The 21,870-nt window shown below is 39.7% G+C and overlaps 3 protein-coding genes across 4 annotated transcripts; all 3 read right to left on the bottom strand.

Moving 5' to 3' along the window:
• Positions 1-88: 88 nt before the first annotated feature.
• ebi3 (Epstein-Barr virus induced 3) lies at positions 89-4,337 on the bottom strand. The gene is made up of 6 exons (XM_008399296.3): positions 4,061-4,337; positions 2,923-3,037; positions 2,739-2,841; positions 2,023-2,140; positions 1,695-1,858; positions 89-244 (listed from the first exon to the last, which is right to left on the bottom strand). Exons 1-6 carry the CDS (start codon positions 4,152-4,154, stop codon positions 89-91), a joined length of 750 nt encoding a protein of 249 aa, XP_008397518.1. The 5' UTR covers positions 4,155-4,337.
• An 81-nt stretch (positions 4,338-4,418) lies between these two features.
• Positions 4,419-17,735, bottom strand: LOC103458463 (rab GTPase-activating protein 1-like). Of its 2 annotated transcripts, none has more exons than XM_008399291.3 (8): positions 13,480-17,735; positions 8,761-8,835; positions 8,547-8,657; positions 7,958-8,062; positions 7,699-7,782; positions 7,502-7,573; positions 7,153-7,398; positions 4,419-4,826 (listed from the first exon to the last, which is right to left on the bottom strand). In XM_008399291.3, exons 1-8 carry the CDS (start codon positions 13,798-13,800, stop codon positions 4,593-4,595), a joined length of 1,248 nt encoding a protein of 415 aa, XP_008397513.1. In that variant the 5' UTR covers positions 13,801-17,735; the 3' UTR covers positions 4,419-4,592. The 2 variants fall into 2 exon arrangements, with proteins under 2 accessions (XP_008397513.1, XP_008397514.1); XM_008399292.3 differs by lacking the exon at positions 13,480-17,735 and adding an exon at positions 10,873-13,441.
• A 15-nt stretch (positions 17,736-17,750) lies between these two features.
• Positions 17,751-21,160, bottom strand: LOC103458462 (protein FAM163A-like). Its single transcript, XM_081603501.1, has 2 exons — positions 21,131-21,160; positions 17,751-18,122 (listed from the first exon to the last, which is right to left on the bottom strand). The coding sequence occupies exons 1-2, from the start codon at positions 21,158-21,160 to the stop codon at positions 17,751-17,753; spliced, it is 402 nt and encodes a 133-aa protein (XP_081459627.1).
• Positions 21,161-21,870: the final 710 nt, after the last annotated feature.

The following is a 21,870-nucleotide window of genomic DNA, read 5'->3' as shown; positions in this document are numbered from 1 at the left end:
TTGTTTCTGCAGCTCAGATCATAAATAAAGAACAGAATATTTTCTTGTAGCAACCTGCATACATGAAAATGTAAGCCAGGGAAAGTTCCTATAGTTTTGTTGTTGGTATCGTGATTTTTACAGGTGAACTCCAGTCGCTGCACTGCCCCAGGCCCAGCATTTCCTTAGCACACACCTGGAACTGGTAGGTTCTCCCTGGGATCAGCCCCTTCAGCTCGGCCTTGGTGTTCTCATACGGACCCAGCTGAAGAAGAAGAAGAAGAAGAACAAGTCAATCAAAAAGTGTCAGATAAAATCAAGCCATTTCTCTGCAGTAACACATGTGGTATTATGTTGCACAGACAGATCTTAGACTAATCTGCATGTCAGCACATAATCACACATCAAGAATCGAAACTGAAACTGATTTTGTACAGGAAAAATTGGGACTTTCTGATAGAGGCAGGCTCAACTTAGTGCTTCAGCCTTTTTATTTTTATATATATGATTTGACTAGACCACTGACCATGTCAAAATGGGAAAGTGTTCACTTTTTATTTGATTCTTTCTATCTCTGAATAATTACTTCTGAGTTATTTGATGGTTTATTGCCGATCTAGTACATTAAAATGGGTTTTATTATTCCTTCAATGACTTATGAACATCTGATTTAGGTTTGTTACGATTCTTATTTTACTAAATGAAGTGAATGTGGTGAAGCGGCATCAGTCTTCATCCGGATCCATACTGCCGGAAGACGGACTGGTTACGGCAAAATGGGAAAAAACAGAAAGCAACAAATTTTCTGGAATGGGATTTCCAGAAAATTTTAAAAATCACATTAAATATCTCTCACAAAATCACCAGTGACACAACTGTGGGCAATCATTTTGGTCTTTTTCTTTATATAATTAATCAAATAGACTAAAAACTAAAAGTCACAGTTAGTTAATAACCGAGTTATTAAATATGTTACTACAAGCTAATGGATTTGAGTCCACATCCTTCCCCTTTTAGTTTTACATTTTAAATTTTTTATTTTTTTTTTGGTGAATAAATTTGTTGTGCCACATTGAGTTCATTTTTAAGAGTTGAGGATGTAACGTCATATTTCAATACTTTCATTCACTGTTTAGTCATTTGTTTTAAACGTACTGGAATCAGCTTTATTTGCCAAGTTTGCACACACACAAAAATGTATTTAACTTATGTCCCAAGTTGTTCTTAATGTGCTGACATTTTACATAAGTATCTATTTGGTGGGATTTTCAAAACATAAATAAGTATATGTATGCAGGGATTCAAAAAAAGAAGAAAAGTAGACGCACAAACACGCCCAGCATAGATATGTGGCTGTAATTAGTTAGAGTTGTTATGTTGGAAAATCTGAGCATCTGCTAATTTGTGGATTTAAAAGACTTTTCTAAGACGGTTGACTGAAATCGAATAATTATTCACAAAACACAGACACAACTACAGCTTCCTATTTTTGTCTTCTACTTTCTCAAGATGGCTGTGTAATTGTTTCAACCACAGGTTTAGCAAAAGATTACAAAACTGAGCAAGTCTGTGTATTTTGGAAATTAAGGGAATTTTAGAAGCTCATGAGGTTGAATTGAGGCAACTTCAACTTCTACAAAAGATATGTGTCAACACGTTGCTGTCTTTTACCCAGCATGTGGTAATGATGAGGTGTTTTTCGTTTTTCCCCTTACGTTGTTAAACTTTGGGCTGCCCCTGATTTCCCACTGGTACAGTATCTGGTACTTCAGAGGGAAGATGTCGGTGCTTGTCCAGGTGGGAGGAGGAGACCACTCCACCAGCAGGTATTTGGTAGCAAGAGGGGAAACCCGGACATCTACAGGCGGATCTGGTTTCACTGCGGAGAGAGACGAGTCTTGAAATTTCATGGATGATGGATAAAGATGGTCTGTTTCATGGTATCACCTAAATATGATAGAAAGTATTAAAACGTCTACTTTTGTTTTTGCCTTCAGATAGAACATAAACTTGTCAGACACAGCAAAAAATGTTCCCTCTCACCAATATCCTCCAGCATGAAACTTGATAGATGAAAGCTGCTTCCCCCAGAATGAACCACTGTGATGTTGAGAATGTATTCAGTGAGAAGTTTCAGGTTGGGCAAGTGACAGTGCCAGAGCTGCGAAACACAAAAGAAAAAAGAAATATATTTGGAACTGTGACAATTTGATGCAACGCTTGATCTACAACTGAGAGTTGAGATATAAATTTTTATATATATATAAAAAAAAAAAGAAAAAAAAAAAGACATTTTTTATATTTCATTTAGTTTCTGGAGTTTATATATATTTCACTAGTATTTGGCAGAATTTCTTTTTAACCTACATGAGCTGGGTAAAGCATTTTTGGGAATCGGTCAAAAACATTCTCAACGCAGTTTTCTGTAATTTTGGCCCATTCCTCTTGACAGAACTGATGTTCGTTAGCAGCCTTGTTTCACAAAACTTTTCAGCTTTTTCCATAACCTATTAAACTGAATCAGGGCTTTGTGGTGGTCACTCTAAAGCATTGACTGATGTTTTAATTCAGAATTCCCAAAACTTTTAATCAAAAATCTGATGAGGGATTTTTTTCAATTTTTGACTCTGGAATTTTTGGGAAATTATTTTAACTCTGTGATCCTGTGGTAGAATGTAATACTCTCTGCAGATGAACAGGCCTGTTTGGGTTTCATTTAATCTAAGAACAGCTGTGGAAACCCCCTGATCTGCTGCTACCTGCTCAGACAGTGAAGACGGAGGTTCTGTGGTCAGAGCGGAGGATGAAGAGCCGGGCGGGACCAGGTGGCACGTCTTGGGGTCAGCGTTACTGTCTCGCTCACTGGCAGGAGGAAATATTCATACACCTGAGGATTTATCCTTTTTTTTTTACTGGAAGAGCCAAAATATGGTTGCAGTCTACCTGTAGGTAGCGATGTACTGTGTTGGATGGGAGGGCAGAGGTTCTGGCCAGGAGCAAAACGTCACATTGGGATAGCTGGAACACCAGCAGTGCACCTTGGGAGTGGAGGGAGGATCTGAACCAGAAAAAAAAAAAGATTTGAGTCTTTTTCCATCAGCAAACCCCCTGGTATGGTTTGTTTTTCTCTTTTTGTTTGTCTTATGCTGCCACATAAGGGTTTTGTTTAACACACAGATACCTCGTAGAAAATCCGCAAGAAGACACAAAGGACATTTTTAATTATTTATTGAGGCACAAACTAGAAAACTGAAAATTATTCCCTAAATCTAGATGCTGGGCAGGCTTATGCTGTGGGCAGAGAAATTTGGTCGTTTTTAGCAAGCGATGGGTCACAAATTGTGAATTTTTTGGGTAATCTTCATTAAATCTCTTAAGTATTACAACATAGGAAACAATGATTTAGTGAGTTACCCTGTATAATAGCAATGTCAGAATAATGCCTTAATCATTTTTAGTTCACACTAGCTAGTGCTACGTAGTTAGCATGCTAGCTCTGCTGAACATTAAGAATTGGTCATAAAACAGAGTAGAGACAGGTTGAGAAGGTACATTTACTTTGAACTTGTCTTGTGATTGTGTGGTAATCATTTAGCTGCACTTGTTTAATTATTAATGTAACTTATCAGTTTTTACTAAAATACATAGAGTGTGACATATTGAGCATGAATTTTGGAACACAATCTACATTGCAAATAAAATGTGTTGAGGTTTCTGTCTTTATTTTTGCCTAATCTGATTTTATGAGATAAAAAAACAGTTTTTACTAAAATATTACTTTTTCAGGAGGTAAGATCATAATGTTTTTTTTCTCCTTTGGCTCTTATATTGTAGAAAAACAAAATGCCATGGGAAATTAAGGCTGTGGCATTGTGTGTAGCATACACTGCCGAATACACAAACAGTTTAAATACATAAACAGTATGACCACCAGACAAGCCAGAATGCTACATATTCATTTGAACAACAATATCAAAACTTAATCCTAACCCACAGAGAAATAACAATGTTTCCGTGGTGACCCTTTGTAAAGTTCTTGCTACGTCACACATGATATTTTATCCGTCAGATCCAGACTCACCTCCTAAAACTGAAGTTGCTTTGAGAAGATCCAGAGCTTGACTTCCAACACCGAAAATGAGGAGGATAGTTGTGATGTACACAGTCCCAGCCATCAATATATCCGCAGTTTTTGTCTTAAATAGTTTAATAAATATGAATGACTTTCTTTATGCCCTGTGCTTGCTGGTAGTTTTATGTTCTGCTGTTCTCAGCCCAATGTGGAGATAATGCTGCCTCACCAGCGTTTTTTTTCTTCTCTGCTCAAGCAGCAGCATGCTTTCTCTTTAATACGGCTGAGAAAGAGAAAGAGGAAATAAAACCTGCGGCTTATTTCAGAAAATTCACAAGAAAAAAAAGGTTTCTTTACGTCACAGTGATTAGGTCACAAGAATTTTATTGAGAATGTATTTTACATTAAAGAAAACATACAAATATTTACAAGCTACAGTTGGTTTAAAATTATAGAGAGTCCCTGTGACATCATCGCCTGTACTCTCAGGTACCTCTCTGTCCAGATGAATGTCACTGGTGCACACACTCAGTCCAGCCATTCAAACATTTTTCGTATTGTCTTTGTGAGGCCATGACAGCTTTTTAGGAGTCCATCCTGAGATGGAGGAGCTGTGGAGGTTCCAGTTCAGGGTGGGGAGGCCCTCTCTGTGCATGCCGATGCCGTGGTGTCCCCCCGCCCCGGAGGTCCGCAGCGACGTCAAGGCCTTGCTGATCCAGTTGTTTTTTGCTTCCTGGAGATCGCTGGCTAGGACTCCCTTCTGGTGCTCCAGCTCCTACGAAAGAAGATGCGTACAAAGCACAATGGAAATGCTGTTGACTTTTTTTTTTTAGAGAGAAAATAAGTTAGTCAAAACAAATATATACACATCTACAACTCTGGAGAAAATTAAGAACCCACTCAAAATGATCAGTTTCTCTGATTTGACTTTTTATAGGTTTATGTTTGAGTAAAATAAACATTGTTTTTCTATCCTATGAACCACTGACAACATGTCTCCGAAATTCCAAGCAAAAAGGTTGTATTTATTTGCAGAAAATGAAAAATGGTCAAAATAACAGACCCCCAAATAATGCAAAGAAAACAAGTTAGAAACAACAATACTAATGTTCTAATATCAATATTGTTAAACACTTCTAGCATATATATATATATATATATATATATATATATATATATATATATATATATATATACACACACACACACACACACACACACACACACACACACACACACACACACACACACACACACACACACACACACAGTATTCTACTTTGTATTAGTTTTTAGCAAATTGAGACATATGACGACAACGCAGGATATGCTTTCTGTAAAAAGCATACATTGATTCCTGGAAATTAAACAATTTCCTGGAAAATTTTGAGAATTCTTCCTGGAAATCTGAGACATTTACTGTAGTTCATCTTTGACAGTGTCAGGATTTCTGGCTCAAACTCTGACTAAGGTGAAACTGTCTCAACTTCCTCTCTTGGTTTTCTTATGTTGCTGCAACACCATGAAAAGACTCCCATCTCTCTAGCAGATTATATAATTACTTTTCTTTGTGTTTGCATCTTAAGACTTTCCTTCATTATGTTTGTTTACATTACATGTCCTAGATTTTGACCCGGATTGTTGATGTTTGTGTGTAAAGTGATTGTGTGACCTTTTGTGACTTTGTGAGATTGTGGTGGTACTTTAACCCTCTGGCTAGCTGTTAGCCTCCCGCTTCTCCGTACTTTGTCATCTTCCTACAGCAGATAAGGTGAATATTTCTGATAAGAATCCAAACTACTCCTTGAACAGGCGTCCACCTTCCAGAATATGTGTTGTCTATCAGCAGCAACCTTTGTGTTTCTATCTGCAGAGTGAAAATGTGGAAAAAGTGTCGGTGTGGAAACACGGGAATGCCCAAACATCATCGTCTCATGGCCAATGATGAATCCACCAACGTGACAAGAACCGTTTTGAGACAGAGGAACTGGACAAGATTTCAAGAAATTTCCACTTCTTCCTATTGCATTTCAGAAACCTTGTTGGAGTTTTGTCTGGAATCGGTGTAAAATCTCTGTTATTGGCCAGGTCACATTGGAAAAGAGGCTTTTAATCTCAATTAGTTATTTTTCCTGGTTAAATAAAACAAACAAACATACATACGCACGCACGCACGCACGCACGCACGCACGCAGACACAACCCTACATACATATTGGTTATTTTAGATTATAGCTTTATTTCTTTTACTGGTTTTATATTTTTTTGACCATATTTGAAACAAACTAATAAAATAAACCAACATGAACAGCCCTATGTGGTTATTAACAGATATGTTTACGAACAACCAGTTCTGTCTTTAAAGGGACAGTAACATGTATTTTCCAGCCACATAGTGCCATTTTATCGCACAATTAAGTAACGACAGGGTGGGCCATAAGTTTCCATGTATAAGAGAATGTAAAATGTATATTTTTGTAAAATTTTAGATACCCAGATGCGTTTGACAAAAGAGCAAAGAACTGAAATTATACTGATGGCTGGATCGGGCCCGGTGGTCATTCATCCATCCATCTGTCGTGCTTTTGAGTTAAAATTTTTTTAAAATTGACAGGAAATTTGAAAATATCACTTGATAACTATGTGTTATTGAAAGATTGGAAGATTAATACCTGAAAACCAACTATAACGTCTTAAAAACTGCAAATATTTTAAAGAGACTTAAAAAATAACCTATGCTAAGCCTGGTGGGGGTACAAGTAAAGCCTGGAGGCCCGCCAGGCTTATGATACACTAGGGGAATCCCTGAAATCTAACTTTGGAGGTGCTGAGTGGGGCAGAGGCTGCTCTGTGAGAGAAAAAACATAACATGATATAAAGCTAAAAACATCTGCTTTATGTAGCCCTGTCCTCCCTTTAACATAAATTGAGAATTGTCTTTATGCTGGCTGGATGATGCAAACAACAAATGGGGTAGGGGTGATGCTCCATGTTTCGATCAACCTCATCATGCGTATTACATGGCAGATCGTGCCTTAAAGCCTCATTAAAATCTTGACAGCTCTTGGCTGGTCTGCACATGTCCAGACAGTCAGATTTTACCTGAATCTTGCAGTTGGCCTCCACCACCTGCAGCTTGGTCTGGGCCAGCTCCTTCTCCAGCTCTCTGATCTGGGCCTTCAGAGACTCCTTCTCCTGGTCCTTCCTGTTCCTGCCTTGCTGTCGGGGGCTTTCGTCGGACTCCCGCCCGCCCGGTTCGACCTCCACATGCACTGGTGTGTCAGCACCATGGCCTGCGGGGATCGATTCTGCAACGTGTCGACACTGGGAGCAAGCCTCTATTGTGCTCTAGAAGATGACAATTAGAAAAAAAAAAAGATTGTACACCAAAAAAAAAAGTATGAGCGTAACATAAAAAAGCAGACATCTGCAGCAAGAGTGGAGCACTCACCTTGAGTGCATCCAACTCCTCTCTGTGGGCGGCTTCCTGCCTCTCCAGACGCGACGTCAGCTGAGAACAGATCTGAGAGACAAAGCATCTCGTTTCGACTTCATCAAACGAAACCTCCTCCAATCACACCTACATGCATCCGTGAGAACGCTGAAGGACACTCTGATTGCACAAACGGCGCCATCAATTGCCGGTACCTGTTTGTAGTCGGAGATGATACCGGACGATCTTTTAATCTCCTGCTCAGCCCTCTCCAGCTCTCTCCGAAACACTTCCTTCAGCTACACACAAAAAAGATTTATATATATATATATATATATATATATATATATATATATATATATATATATATATATATATTTTTTTTTTTTTTTTTTTTTTTTATTTATTTAAATTTCTTTTTACTTTTCTTTCTTACAACAGCCTGCAAAAAAAAAAAAGAAAAAATCCTATCACCATGCCAGCTTCTTCCTCTTTGCCTCTTTTCTCGTCTTCAGTTGCCTGCAGTCGATGTTGGATCTTAAGGAGATCTTTGGTTAGCTCGTCTACTCTGTCTTCTGCCTGGAAAACATGAAAATACACTCAGATCCTCACCGTTACAAGCTTGTTTCATTATATTGGTGATGCCTTGTAGAAGTATCCCCTTTGCTTTTTCACATTTTGTAGGTATTCCCCTTCGATGTGCAGTTTGACGTGGCACACAAGTGAAAGAAGGTGCTCTTTGTTTGTACCTTGACCCAAAATGTCAGGGTACAAACACAGCATCAAAACACACCATGCAGAGAAAGGAAACATGGTGAGAAGATTGATGAAACTCAAGACAGGAAAAGTTTTGTAAGAAAACCCCGTTTGCTATAAGTTGATCCATCTTGTAAAAACAAAACAAAACACGCGGAAAGCTGCGGCTGTACCTTGACAAACCCTCAAACTTTTGACTGCTGCTGTGAATACGGCCGGGCTGCATTTTAGATAGCTGGGATGTGATATAAATGAGGTCCTGAAATGCAAAACCTTTGCCTTTCTCAGTTTGACCTCTTAGTAGTACCTCGTCTAAAGAGTTCCTCAAAGCAACTTTGCTGGTGATTAGTCTGTGCGCCAAGCTATCGTTTTCCTGCTCCAGGCGAAGGCTGGCCTGCTGGAGCCGACGGTTTTCTTTCTGCAAATTGCAGGAAAAAAAAAAGCATTGGGTTTCTGCAGCTGAAGAGAGAAAATCAAATCATTTCAGAAAAAAAAAGAGGAAGACAGGAGTCGATTCTGACCAAGTATTTGTCCACAGGGTCATCGTCCATGATCTGAAGACGACTTTCCCCGAGTTTCACTTTCTTTGTAGGGACCTTGGAAGAAGAAGTAAAACAAGAAAAAACAACACGTCTTGTTAATGTGGAAAACCTGACACGTTTGGATGAAATGGAGAAATCCATCTCTCCTATAAAGAGATTCGTAGGATGTAGGATGAGCTTGACAAATCAAGTACAGGCCTCAGAACGAGATCCAAACAAGGATAAATCAAAGATAAGATAAAGCCGAGTACATGGGGGACGCGGTAATCTACAGCGCATCTAGGGAATTATGGGGGACGATAGGGGCTTAAGGCAAAGCATGAAATGGATTTTCGTGTCTTAAATACCTAAAAACGACGAATCCAAGATCTTCTCGGGGTGTCGCGAATCAGAAATCTGACTTGTGGAGGAATTGTGTTTGGTGTTGGGCTTTCTGCTTTGTCATGGCCAGTCAGCGACGGCTCACGTGAGGAATGCAGAGAGACAAAGTAAACTGAAGGGCTCTGCATGAATGTGATCTTTCCTGTTCAAAATGAAACAGTGGATCAGAGGCATTTGCCTTTCATCTAAAGCGAAACAACAGCTTCAAAACAGAAAAGCAGGACTTTGTTTAGGAACCTAACAGCTAAAAAAGATCTGTACTTAAACAAAGGGAGTAACTTATCTTAACTCTTATAATCAGCAGTAAAAGCAGATATGTTAAAAAAACAAATTAGCATGTCACACATGGAAGTTTCTCCAAAGACGCTGAAGCAGAGAAAGTCACTGTAAGCTTGTTTGTTCTTATGTTTTATTTAAACATAATGTGGATGGGGTTTTTTTATCATCAGACTCATTTTTTATGTTAGTCTGGTTTGCATATTAAAACTTCAAGATGCAAATAAGAAGAAGTGCTTGGATCAGAGACCCTCACTGATCAACCTCAGCAGTTTTGAGGATCTCAAAAGGGGAGATGCAAACCCAGAAAGAAATGGAGGACGATCCAAATGGATCGAAAGAAAAAAGGCAAGATATTCAGCCAATGGTTGGTCAGAGAGGATCTAATATGATCAGGTTCCTCAGTTACCTGTGAGTACTGCAGCAAACAGTTGTGAAGCCAAGCTATTGTTGGCAAAAATCCCCCCAAAAATGATATTGCTGTAAAAACACATGGTGAAGAGCTTCCAGTGCATATTAAGAACCCACTAACTGCAACACAAAGTTAGGATGCAGCTTTATCTGGACTCATGAAAGCAAAATGTTTCCTTTGGCATCTGGTGAGAGCAGACTGTTTGTCAGACTGTGAAGCACGGCGGCTCACGTATGATGGCATGGGGATTCTTTTTTCCCCCTGTTGTGGAATAATGTCTATTTATCACATACCAGGAATGATTGAATCAGATAGAATCGATCGTTTTACTTAAAGAAGATGCCAAGTTGCCTTTTAGGACAATGCAGTGAAGCAGGTGTCACAACAAAATGAGACCAACAAACCCGGCGGGAAAAGCGTCATAACCCGGTGCATGGATTTTAATAGGCTGCAGACTTGGGTCAACATGTGTGAAATACAAGTGGTCGGAGATCGCGGATGCAGAGGAGCGGTGTAGACGTGTTTCCGTGAACTCTCGGTGGTGAACTCCAGTAGCTCCTTCATCCTGGAAATTTTCTCATGACTTCTGTTTATATAAGAGTATTGAGGACACTGGGGATATTTTTGTATGGCAAGCTATAATTTTCGATAAGAAAAACAAAAGAAAAGCACGGCTCAGACCTCCCGACACGCTACAACCACAAAAAACATGGTGGACGGAGCAAAAGAGATGCTTTCCACGCGTCTGCAGGCTATCAAGGAAACTAAGGACGAGCTCGCAATGCACATTGACAAGAAAACAGCCGACATACAAGCAACCATAATGAATATCGAGACATCCTTATCTACATTGGCAGAACAGGTTGAGGAGACTGAGTCACAGGTGGGCGCAAATGAGGACGACATTAAAGAGGCACGAGATCGTGTTGGAAAAATGGAAAAGCTCATTACAGGCATCAAAGACAAAATGGACGAGCTGGAAAATCGCAGCAGGAGGTTGAACATCAGAATCTTAAACATACCGGAGCAAGCTGAAGGTCGAGACGCGGTAGGATTTCTGGAGAAGGCTGTACCTCTTATCCTGGGGGGCAAAAACTTCTCTTCGCCTATCATCGGGCAATAACAACGGCTTTAAATACCTGGGTATCCAAGTGGGTAAATCGGAGGATTACATATTTAAACAAAATTATACAAAGTTAATGGAAAAAACTAAACTTAACTTCCAAAGATGGATGGATCTACCTTTATCACTCATAGGCAGAATCAATACCATTAAAATGAATACTTTGCCTAAATATATACATCTGTTTCAATGCCTTCCAATAACTATTCCCAAAAAGTTTTTCAGAGAGCTTAACAAAATTATGAATTCCTTCATATGGCAAAAGAAGAACTTCAGGGTTAAGATAACCTCGCTACAGGCTCAGTATTCAAGGGGTGGATTGAATCTTCCAAATTTTAGTAATTACTACACCGCCTCTCAGTACAGACCAATTTGGATCTGGCTACATGCAGAAAAAAGCGAAGCCAGATGGATCTCAATAGAGCAACATGAGATGAAGCATGTGCCCTTAAAGGATATTCCATTCATAGGCGATAGGAAAAGCCTGGCAGCACTGACTGACAACACAATAATTCTGAACACATTTACCACCTGGGAGAAGTCTCACTCACTTTTAGATGTAAATATTAATTTCCTTAGAAGAACACCCTTGTGGGGCAACTCTAATCTTTCAAATCATATTGCTGATTCTACATTGCAGGTTTGGAGAAATAGGAAAATGTAAGTAGTAGCTGACCTGTATATTAATGATGCGCTAGCTAACTTTCAACAATTGAGTAAGAAGTTTGATCTTCCTAAAAAAAATTTTTAAGTTCTTACAGATCAGAGGTTGGATTAAAGAGTCTAGCGAGACATTTCCAGCAATCCCGGTTGAAACCTGCCTTGAATCATATTTATGTCACAAGCTAGACAGTTCAACAGAAGGATTGACGTCCTCTATGCACGGCATACTTAATGGAACACTACCAATACATCAGGAGGCTAAAAGCAAAAATGGGAAATGGAAATTGGATGTGTATATGAGGAAGAGGATTGGAGTCAACTATTAGAACAGTCACAAACCATGTTTATTTCTACAAACCATAGACAAACTCAATTTAATATATTCCATAGGACATATTACACTCCGTATAGATTGAATAAGATGGACAACAAAATTTCTTCCAAATGTCAGAGATGCAAGGTGACCAATGGGGACCTTCTGCATATGCTATGGTATTGTCCAATAATAGGAAACTTTTTGAAACACATGATTGAGATCACATCAAGAGTTGTGGGACATCAGATTGAACAAGAACCCAAGGTGTGGATTTTAGGAGATTTAACAACTATTAGAATAAATTATTATAAGGAATACTTTATTCTTCTTGCAAGCACAGCAGCAAAAAAATGTATTTTGAAAAATTGGAAATCTGAAAAATCGCCACCAATAAGACATTGGATTGATGAGTTGGTGTCTTACTGTAAACCGGAAAAGATTCTTTATAATATGAGAGGAAAACAAGCAGCATTTGGGGCAATATGGGGCCCCTTCATGGAAATGTTATCATCTACGGATGTGACTGACCGGGATGCAGAATGACTCTTTTTTGGATTAGCTCAAACATAAGCTGGCAGTACTATGGTTGTGTAATCATATTAGTTGGACCTGTATTATCCTGTAAGTGAGAGACGTAGAGGGTGGGGGGGCCTGAGGTGGATGGGTGGAGGTGGAGGGGGAGAAAGAAAGAATAAATAATGACTGATTTATTGACACTTTAATAGGCATGACCAGTTGTGTTGAATAGTTGTCAGGTTATTTTGAGGTTTTGCTATTGTGTTTGTTTTTCACCCAGTCTCTTAACAATGTACCAAATATAATTGTTTGTCATGCATTTTGAAAATGAATAGAAATAAAGCTGTTTAAAAAAAAATACAAGCGGTCATGTAACTTAATATTAGTTAAATGATTCACAGGAAAGCTTTATCTACCAATATTTTTCAGTTTATGTAGTAAATGCTTGAGCTGGTCAAGGAAACGACATACGGTATATCATTACTGATATAAATTTGTTATAAAAGTATTACTGATTGCACTTTAAAAATTAGGTAACTTTATGTTATTAAAGGTAAAGTTTAAACAGTAATGATTTCTTGGTTAATGTCAAGTTGTCATAACAAAGACATTTTGAATAAAGTCAACTTTGTATTAAAAGTGTCATAATTTACCAAATGACGCTTTATGGCAACAGTCATAAATATTCATGTTCATGACAGGTGTTATGTCATGCTTATGAAAGTGTCATGACAGTCTTATTCACCCCCCTTCAAATAAAGTGTTAGCAAAATATCAATAAATACTTGATATTAAATGACTCAAACTGGCATCAGAGATAGAAATCTTGGTTGGAGTCAGTGTAGAAAGTGATCAAGTCGAGGCAAAAGGAAAACCCAGGGAGGGTAAAAATATGTCACTAAATTAAAATATTTAAAACCTGCAAGAGATGAAAAACCTGCCCTGTTAACCAAAGTGCATATTCAGGCATTAACACCACAATAGAAACATTCCAGAGCGAATGAATCTTACATTGAACGTAGGCCCTGTGTCAGCGACCAGATAGGCAAGGATCTCCTCTTCACTCATCTGCTCTATAGCGGTGGCGTCGTAGGCCGTCACCATGGACACCTCCTGCATCATCGCGCCCGGATTTCCGAAACAGACCCCCCAACAGTCACAGTGCTTCTGCGTGAAGCCCAAGATGCAAAACCAGAAAAGCCAAGAACGTCCACCTGCAGACGCAGGAGAGTGACTGGAGAGATGTGAAGCAAGTTCAAAATGATTCTGACCCCGTCGTTTTAACTTGCTCTGAAGACACAGCCGTCCACAAACACACACACACACACACATGCACACAAAAGATCTTAAAAGGCCAGAGGGGAGGTTGAAGTTCACGACTCCCGGAAGGAAAGAAACTGTTTGCAGTCCAAAGGTGAGAAATCTTCCCACAGCAACACCAGAGACAGGTGAAGTGTGTGTTACGGTGTGTGTGGGCAGCACCAGGTTCAGCAGGGTTTATATATGACCTGAGAGTGTGTGAAAGGTAAGACAGCTTTGGACACGCCCACGGTTGTGTTTACATTTCTTATCTCACCTGTCCTCTTCTCTGACGCACAAATCCAGCTGTTTACGACCTGCAAGTGTCCATTTAGCCGAGTTAAATGGTTTAAAAATCATTTATATAGGTTTAAAGAAGAAACTGTTTTTTTTTTTGTTTTTTGTTTTTCACATGCACTTTGTTTTTTTACCCTCCCTTTTATTCACACTCTGACATGACGCCGTGTGAACCTGCTAGACTTGTCGAGTCAAACCTGCCATGCGTGTAAGAAGTAAATGATGTGGCATCTGTGATATTTTTCCCAGGGGGTGTTGGTGAGGTAACTCTATTATAGTCATGGGCCGAGCGACCAGACCGGAGAGCAAACAGGCCCAGCAGGTAGGTAGGGCGACGCATAACGATGCAGAACAACAGAGAAGTCTCTGCCGCGCCGCGCCGCCTGTACGCAGCCCAACACTTTCATCCTGCAAAGTCCCAGCTTAATGCGAGTTTCTCTTAATTTCTCCATTTGACTGAAGTCTGTCATTTCCCTCCAGGACAAAGCCACTGTTACGCCCCCCAAAGTCTCACTTCTCTTGTTGATTTTCACTTCTGTGTTTGAGTTTACTGGTTGTTTTTCTCACATCTGTATCCCTTTGTGGTCAATATATTGTGTATAGAAATATTTCTCCACTGAACCTGTGACTTCAACACATTGTGTCTTGTCCCCTCTGAGTCACAGTAGGAAAATATGCGCACGCAAAAAAAAAAAGCCAAGGGAGACATATAAACATTTATTTTCTCCTCATAATAATAATAATAATAATAATAATAATAATAATAATAATAATAATAATAAAAAGGTGTGAACAGGTGGAGGGTTTTCTCACTCTACCAGGGTGAACCAAAAGATAACCCATCGATACCGCTGAAAGGAAATCAGAGAAATCTGAAAATAAGAGCAAACTGATGAACAAAAGCACAGAGCTTCATCTGCCAGAGAAAAGAATGACATTGTGCTGCATCATGGAAACACAAAAGTGCATTTGAAACAGCAAATTGAAAAGCTCTGCGTCGACAACATGATGCAACAGGAGGCCGGCGCCTTAAAGAAAAAAAACAAAAAAAAAAAAGCTTTCATTCACATGGAAATTTTTCCACATTTGTATTTTGTTGAGGTTTTGTGCAGAAGACCAACGCAAGTATTTTACAAGAAAAAATGCTTATATGCCTCCATTCCCCTTAACTCTCCTACCCTGAAGTAAAATCTTCTGAATTCAGAAAGTGTGGAAGAAGCCCAACAGTGAAACATGGTGGTGGCAGCATCATGCTGGGGCGATGCCTGCTCAGGAAATGAATGGTGCTAAACACGAGGCGACCCTGGAAGAAAAACTTTTTAGAAGCTGCAAAACACTTGAAACTGGAGAAGATGTTTCACCTTCCGCCTGGATAAAGACCCTGAACACAGCCAGAGCTAAATGAACGGTTTGGATAAAAGAATAATCGTGTGTTAGAATGACCTAGTCAAAGCCTGAGCCTAAATCCAATTGAGAATCTTTGGGGGTGTTGATGTTGACTGATGTTATCCACCTAGTTTGACAGAATTGAAGTTATTTTGTAATAAAAAAAGAGGGAAAAAAACCCCCGAAAAAGTTTGGAAGAATAACTGATATTTTCTTTAAAACAAAATGGGAGTGACATTTCCCACGTTTTTAATAGTAAAACCTTTGCTTGTTTGTTTTTCCTTTCTTTCACTGCTTCGCTCTGCTTTGTGTTGGTCCACGGCACGAAACCCCGAAACTGACAGGAAAGTTGTGACAAAATGTGACGAACGGACCATGAATACTTGTGCAAATCACTCGTTTGTGGCAAAATACCATTTCTTAAATAGACGTCTTGGCAGTGGTATATTTGTTTATCTGAGCACAACGTTTATCATATTCTTTTAGGAATGTAAAATTCCATCTCTAAATATAAATTTCCTGTTCCTACTTACAGTACCGCATTTTTTCTGACAGAAAAAAACAACAACAAAAGAAAAAAACACAGGAATACAAAGAGAACATAAAATAGAAGAGTAGGAAATAAAACAACAATAATATTCACCAGAAGCTTCACAAAAATACATATCAATTCAGGCATATACTGTGAAATAACACTGCATCTTGTTACTGTACCGTGGCAGACAGGATGGCTTTCTTAAATCACTAAAATATAGCACACAATCTTACTTAATGTTAGATTTTTTTCTCTCGTTATCACTTAAAAAAAAAAAAAGGATTGTCCTTTTTCTTTCGTCTGAATTCGCAAACAAGAAAAGACTCACAGCACCACCAGCTTTTACACCGTGAAGCAGACACTTTTCTTTTTAATAGTCTGGCTTCCCTACATTTACCAGAATAGAGATCTTTACTAAAACACATGTGATACTTTCTTTGTTGACTGAAACTAACAGGAAAAAAAAAAACAACAAAATAAAAACAAAACTGCAAGATGCACAGAATTGCATAAAAACTCCCCTTTTCGTTCCGTTTCACCTCAGGACAAAACTCCACGGTGAGTTTCTATTACTGGTAAACGACGACGCCGAGTAGAAAACTGGTAGCCCTCATGTGCAATAGGCTGACAGGCCGAGGGAAGGCGGGGTTCACGCTGCGAGTGTCTTGAGTTAACATCCGGGAAGAGAAAGAGAAACAGAAACTGAACCGATGTGGAGGAAAGTCCTTTATATGAAGAAACCAACACATGAGCACAGACCGATCATGTGCCTTCATTGCTAATCAGATTTTAACTCTCGGTTCCCATTCTGCTTCCTGCTGATATGAGAGGTTAAAAAAAAACAAACAAAAAAAATCCATCAGTCACTTAAGCTTGAACTAAGAGTCAGGAATTCCCTCGACTCTTCATGCGTTCAGTTTGAGAGAAGAAGAGTGAACCTCAGATCTGCCGACAATCTTAAGCGACATTATTTACACAAATTTGGTGCAACGTCATTCCTAAACCACAAAGATGGCTCCCGCACAGGCTTCTGCAATCGGCGCGATGATGATGATGATGATGATGATGATGATGATGATGTGCACATACACCTCTAGTGGTAGGGGAAGCCCATGTTTTTCAGCGCTATGCAGAGATTACTGGTCGTGTAGCATATTTTCTACCGGATGCAGCAAAAAAGTGACTTTAATCTAGACTGACGGAGGTTTGGCGAGCCGTGTTGTTTTACTTTAAAGGGGGCTGTTATGTAAAATTGGCTTCTTTGTTTGAGCTTTACATCATGTTATAATGTTATTCCGCCGCTCAGCTCCTTGAGACTAGCAGCGGCACACTAAAATAATAAACCTTCAAACAAATTATGGATTTATATGTTTTACCCTATGTTGCAATTTACAAATCCTTGGATTTCGTAGTCTGGAAACTCGTTTATCCTTACTGGTGCAGTGGTCTTGCCTCTGATGGAGTCACCGGTGATTTAGCCCCATAGCTGTGGAAGAACAGTCTGCCATTCACTGGAGAGGAAAAGAAATCCTTGCTGCAGCGTTTGTGAGCTGCTGCAGGATTTTGTTGCCCACACAGGAGCTCTTGTCAGTGGGCTGAGTCTGTGGGTGACTGTGACTAAAGTCGGAATGTGCAATAATCTAGGTGTTATTGTGCCGTGTTTTAATAAATTAACTTTTGTTGTTGTTCTTATAAACGGCTTGTGCAAGTAAAGTTAAGTGTGTTGGTGTGAATGTGTGTGAAGAAGAGTCCAGTGAGGAGAGAGTCAGACGTCGGTGCTGTAGGGGCGCGGCGGGGGAGGGAAAGCGTCCGAGGGGTTGTAGTAGCTCAGAGGGGACGAAGTCGGGGGGTTGACGGGCAAAGGGAGAGACGCTGACGGGTTTTCGTAGTAGAAGCCCAGCCGCTCCCCTCCGTTGCGCATGTCGTCTGTGAGCCCAGAGCGGACGGGGTACGGCGAACACGAGGGGCAGGGGCTGTGGTGCGAACCCGAGTCCAGCTGGTCCAGGGAGACGGGCGTGATGTCGGTCCCGTCCATGGCCAGGGCGTTGCAGGCGTTGCAGGGGAAGTGAGACAGAGGATCCGCTCCCGCCACCGAGCCCACGTCCGCCTCGGACTCGTTCTTCTTACAGCAGTAATACTGGCGCAGGTCGAGAGAGAGAGAAGGAGAGAGAGAGAGAGAGAGAGTGAGAGAGAGAGAGACAGAGAGAGAGAGAGAGAGAGAGAGAGAGAGAGAGAGAGAGAGAAGGTCAGACACTTTTCCAGGATGTTTTACGCAGCGAGACTCGGCGGCTGTGTCAAAGAAAAAGTGCCACAGTTGGAAATTAGCTCGTTCATGTGCATTCGAAGATTATTTTTGGGGAAGATAAGCTTGTGTGCTGAAGAAAACATGAACGCAATCATTTAAGATTTTTAGTAACGAGATTCAGAAATTATTGTAATGATCCCACTTTTTCCTCTTTTAGTGTTTAATGTACATCATGATGCACAAACACATTAAAAGGCTGATATAACATTTAAAAATATGTTTCTGAGATGGGTTCACTGGCGATACATCTGGTTAGGACACCTAAAAAGCTAAAAAAAAAAAAAAAATTACTTTTTACTATAACTATCTCAGATTGAAAAATAGTGAAAAATACACCTTGTAAATAATACTATAATATATAAAACTAACAAATTCACCCCTAGCAATCCCTTTCTGTAATCATAACATTAATATTTAATTCATGCATATATTTTTTTTCTTTTATGGGGGCGTCTAATTAGCACATTAATGTTGCAACTTTGCACATAATGCAGAATAATAAGGCAGATAATAATCTATAAGGTTTATTCTTAGGGAACAAGAAAACCAAGCAAGTAAACCATTGTACATTACTTAGTGATTTAGTGATTTATATTTATAAATAATCAATTATAATGAATTTTAGGTCAAAATCCATATAAACTGATTCATTTTCGCTTTGCCACAAAACTTGGCATCTTACGTGCAGATTGAGACAGAAAACAATGGTTGGAGCTGGAAGATTAAACTTAAAGTGACAGGTTTGTGGGAAGACACGCAGCCTTTGGTCAGTGACCTCAGCTGGGTTGTTTTCGACACAAACGGGAAAAGCAGAAGGACGTTGATGAGCTCCTGTGCTGGTAGCCGTCGCGTCTGCTAGTGGCGGCTAGAAAAGCCGATTTGCTCCACAAACATGTTGGAGCCTCTGAGAGACCGGCGGTGATATTTATGAGGAGCATAAAACTGTCAGTAAAGCTCCCGTTTCCACAACAGCGAAGTATTAAACATGCCAAGCAGCACGAGGGCTGATAGCTGTTTAACTATTAACAGCTTATCGCCAGCCCCATTAAGGCTTCAGTCTCCTGTAGGCATAAATTTATGAATTGTGGGCATGGCGGATGTTTAAAACTAGCAAAACTACAAACAATACGGAGTAATAAACGGGCAAAAATAAAGAGCATGTTTGTCCCTCAGCAGAGGACCTGTTAGGAACCTTGTTGGGGAGCAACAAGGTTATTATGGGTTTTCAAAATGCCAGAAAACTGAAAATGTGTCTTTGTTGAGTCTTAGCCAAAAATTGAATGCAGGTAATTTAAATCAAAAGTTGTCCTTTATCTTAAAATTTCAATGTTTCTGCAACAAAACAAGGTTTTATTTTAAGAGTTTTCACATAACTATCCAAACTTATCTATACATTTATCTATTGCTCAGGGTGACTTTTAACTTTTTGTTTTTGAACAGACAAATAACATTTCATGACATTCACAGATTTTTTTTTATCATTGCAAACCTTTTACAGGCACAAAACACTCCCCAAGAAGTTTCATTTAAAAAAAAAAAAGCAACAACTTTAGAATAGCTCCCCTATTTTAAATATTTTCTTTGTTTTTAAAGAGTGAGAGAGACGGATTTGTGTGCAACTCTCAGGTACCTGGAGTCTACAGTAACAGAGAACTGCTACGATGCACAGCAGTATCACCCCAGCAAGGATTCCTCCGGATATCACAATAGTTCCCGCTGACATTCGACCAGCTCTCCATCCAACCCTTTGAAGAGACAGAGAGAAAAACGGAGCTCGTCAGAGTACAAGGGAGAAAAAAAGCAGCAACCAACGCCAGAAAACCCTGCTGCAGCAGAGCAGCTGTACATACAGGAAAGCAAAGCTTTCTGAATTCCCAGTAAATGATGGAGCATGAATGCTGTAAATATCAGGTTATGTAACTGGAAAGAGACGATTTTTTGCCCTCGTTTTATGAGCATGTATGAGCGATGATGTCTGAGAGAGCCCCCCAGCTAATCTGCAGAAAAGTGCCGATGATGTACGAGGATCATTTCTGTAGTCTGCTGGCTGAGACGAACAGAACTCAGACAAAATGTTTACTGCGTCTTAACGTACTCTGAGGTTACGGCTGTGAAACGCTGCTGTCTAAATGAACTGAACTGAAGTGGAAACAATGAACTCACTGGAGTTTGAGCTGGTGACCAGGAGCTAAAACGTTCACCATCAAGAAAATGTTTGCTTTTCTTGAGATGAATCCTATTTCCATGTCAGGATGATAGTTTGCAAGCTTGCAATCATGTTATTGTTGGATATTTCGACAGGAATCAGATCAGAAATTAATCTGATCTAAACAAGGACATGATTTTAGACAGGCTGTAAAATCTAAAGATACTGTATTGTTTTGGGGGTTTTTTGTCTTTGTGCCAATGTCTCGGTAATAAAATATTTAGGTCAACAGAAGCACACACACACACACACACACGCACACACACGCACACACACACACACACACACACACACACACACACACACACACACACACACACACACACACACACGCACACACGCACACACACACACACACACACACCCACAACTGTGGTAAGCTCTTCAGATTTTTTCGTATGTATTCACACTTTTTCAGGCTTAGCTGCCTGAAAAAGTACCATAAAAAGTCTGAAACAAGTGTCGCAGATTCCTGTGATCTCACCTGCAGATCCTCCCTGGAAATGTTCAGAGCTGTAGTTAAAACTGGCTCAGCTCTCTACAGGTCACATCCCCCACGGCTGTCACCCCGGCTACGCAATCAGCGCTAATGGCAACTCTTGCGACGTCAACTTTTCCACTCTGGTCGTGTTGCCTTAACAGATCGGAAAAAGGTGAGCGCCATGTTCCGGTCGGATCATTATTTGTGTTGGACGGTGTTTAGAGTTGCTTTTGACACATAATCATGAGGCATTAATAGATAATCTGATGACAGCAAAATGTAACGTTGTTGACTGTGGTCCTATGATTTTGTATTTTTGTGTTTTTAAGATGTAAAGCACTTTGAAACTCCTTGTTGCTGAAATGTGATATAAAAATGAAACTTGATTGAAATAAGTGTGTTACAAATGGGAATGTTGGTGTTATTATTGTGTGGCTAGGAAGAAACAGCCATAGTTGTCCTAAATACTTTTTATAAATAGTTCTTATCGTCACTTTTATTCTTATCACAAAATATCGTAAAAAAAACCTAAATTTAAATCACTCATTGGAAATATATTTTTTCAATGTTTTACAGGTGAATAAGTAAAACATTGCTACCATTTGCTCCTCACACTTTTTTCTAACCGGTTCTCTCAAAGCCTGCAAACCTGCAGCCGCTGCTCTGCAATGAATCAGTTTTGGTTCATCCCCCCCCATAAAACTATGTTTGCAGGAGCCGTTCAAAAATTGCAGAGTTTATCGTCAGCATTTAAGCTACCCACCCTCTGAGTTCAGAATAGGCAAAAGTACTTCATTATGCTTACGGTCGTAAAAATAACGTCACTCAAGCAAGACACTGCAAAGACCACTCCAGGCCTGAACACAACCGAAAAGAAAAGCTAAAAAAAAATT

This window comes from Poecilia reticulata, chromosome 22, assembly GCF_904066995.2.
Source record: "Poecilia reticulata chromosome 22, P_reticulata-male-v2, whole genome shotgun sequence".
Taxonomy (NCBI): domain Eukaryota; kingdom Metazoa; phylum Chordata; class Actinopteri; order Cyprinodontiformes; family Poeciliidae; genus Poecilia; species Poecilia reticulata.
The sequence above is the reverse complement of the archived record's forward strand: the minus strand, read 5'-3'. Positions and strand labels throughout refer to the sequence as shown.

What these genes read in the sequence shown, in the direction of transcription:
- LOC103458463 (XM_008399291.3), bottom strand. Translation starts at nt 13,800, where the DNA reads ATGTGTGTGTGTGTGTGTGTTTGTGGACGGCTGTGTCTTCAGAGCAAG. An exon ending in AAGAGGAAGAAGCTGGCATG is followed by an intron (nt 7,783 to 7,957) that starts GTGATAGGATTT and finishes TTTTGTGTGTAG; the next exon opens with CTGAAGGAAGTGTTTCGGAG. An exon ending in AGGCCAACTGCAAGATTCAG is followed by an intron (nt 4,827 to 7,152) that starts GTAAAATCTGAC and finishes CTTCTTTCGTAG; the next exon opens with GAGCTGGAGCACCAGAAGGG.
- LOC103458462 (XM_081603501.1), bottom strand. Translation starts at nt 21,160, where the DNA reads ATGGCGCTCACCTTTTTCCGATCTGTTAAG. An exon ending in CCTTTTTCCGATCTGTTAAG is followed by an intron (nt 18,123 to 21,130) that starts GCAACACGACCA and finishes GACCTGCGCCAG; the next exon opens with TATTACTGCTGTAAGAAGAA.
- ebi3 (XM_008399296.3), bottom strand. Translation starts at nt 4,154, where the DNA reads ATGGCTGGGACTGTGTACATCACAACTATCCTCCTCATTTTCGGTGTT. An exon ending in CAGTACATCGCTACCTACAG is followed by an intron (nt 2,842 to 2,922) that starts GTAGACTGCAAC and finishes TCCTCCTGCCAG; the next exon opens with TGAGCGAGACAGTAACGCTG. An exon ending in TTTCATGCTGGAGGATATTG is followed by an intron (nt 1,859 to 2,022) that starts GTGAGAGGGAAC and finishes CTCTCTCCGCAG; the next exon opens with TGAAACCAGATCCGCCTGTA.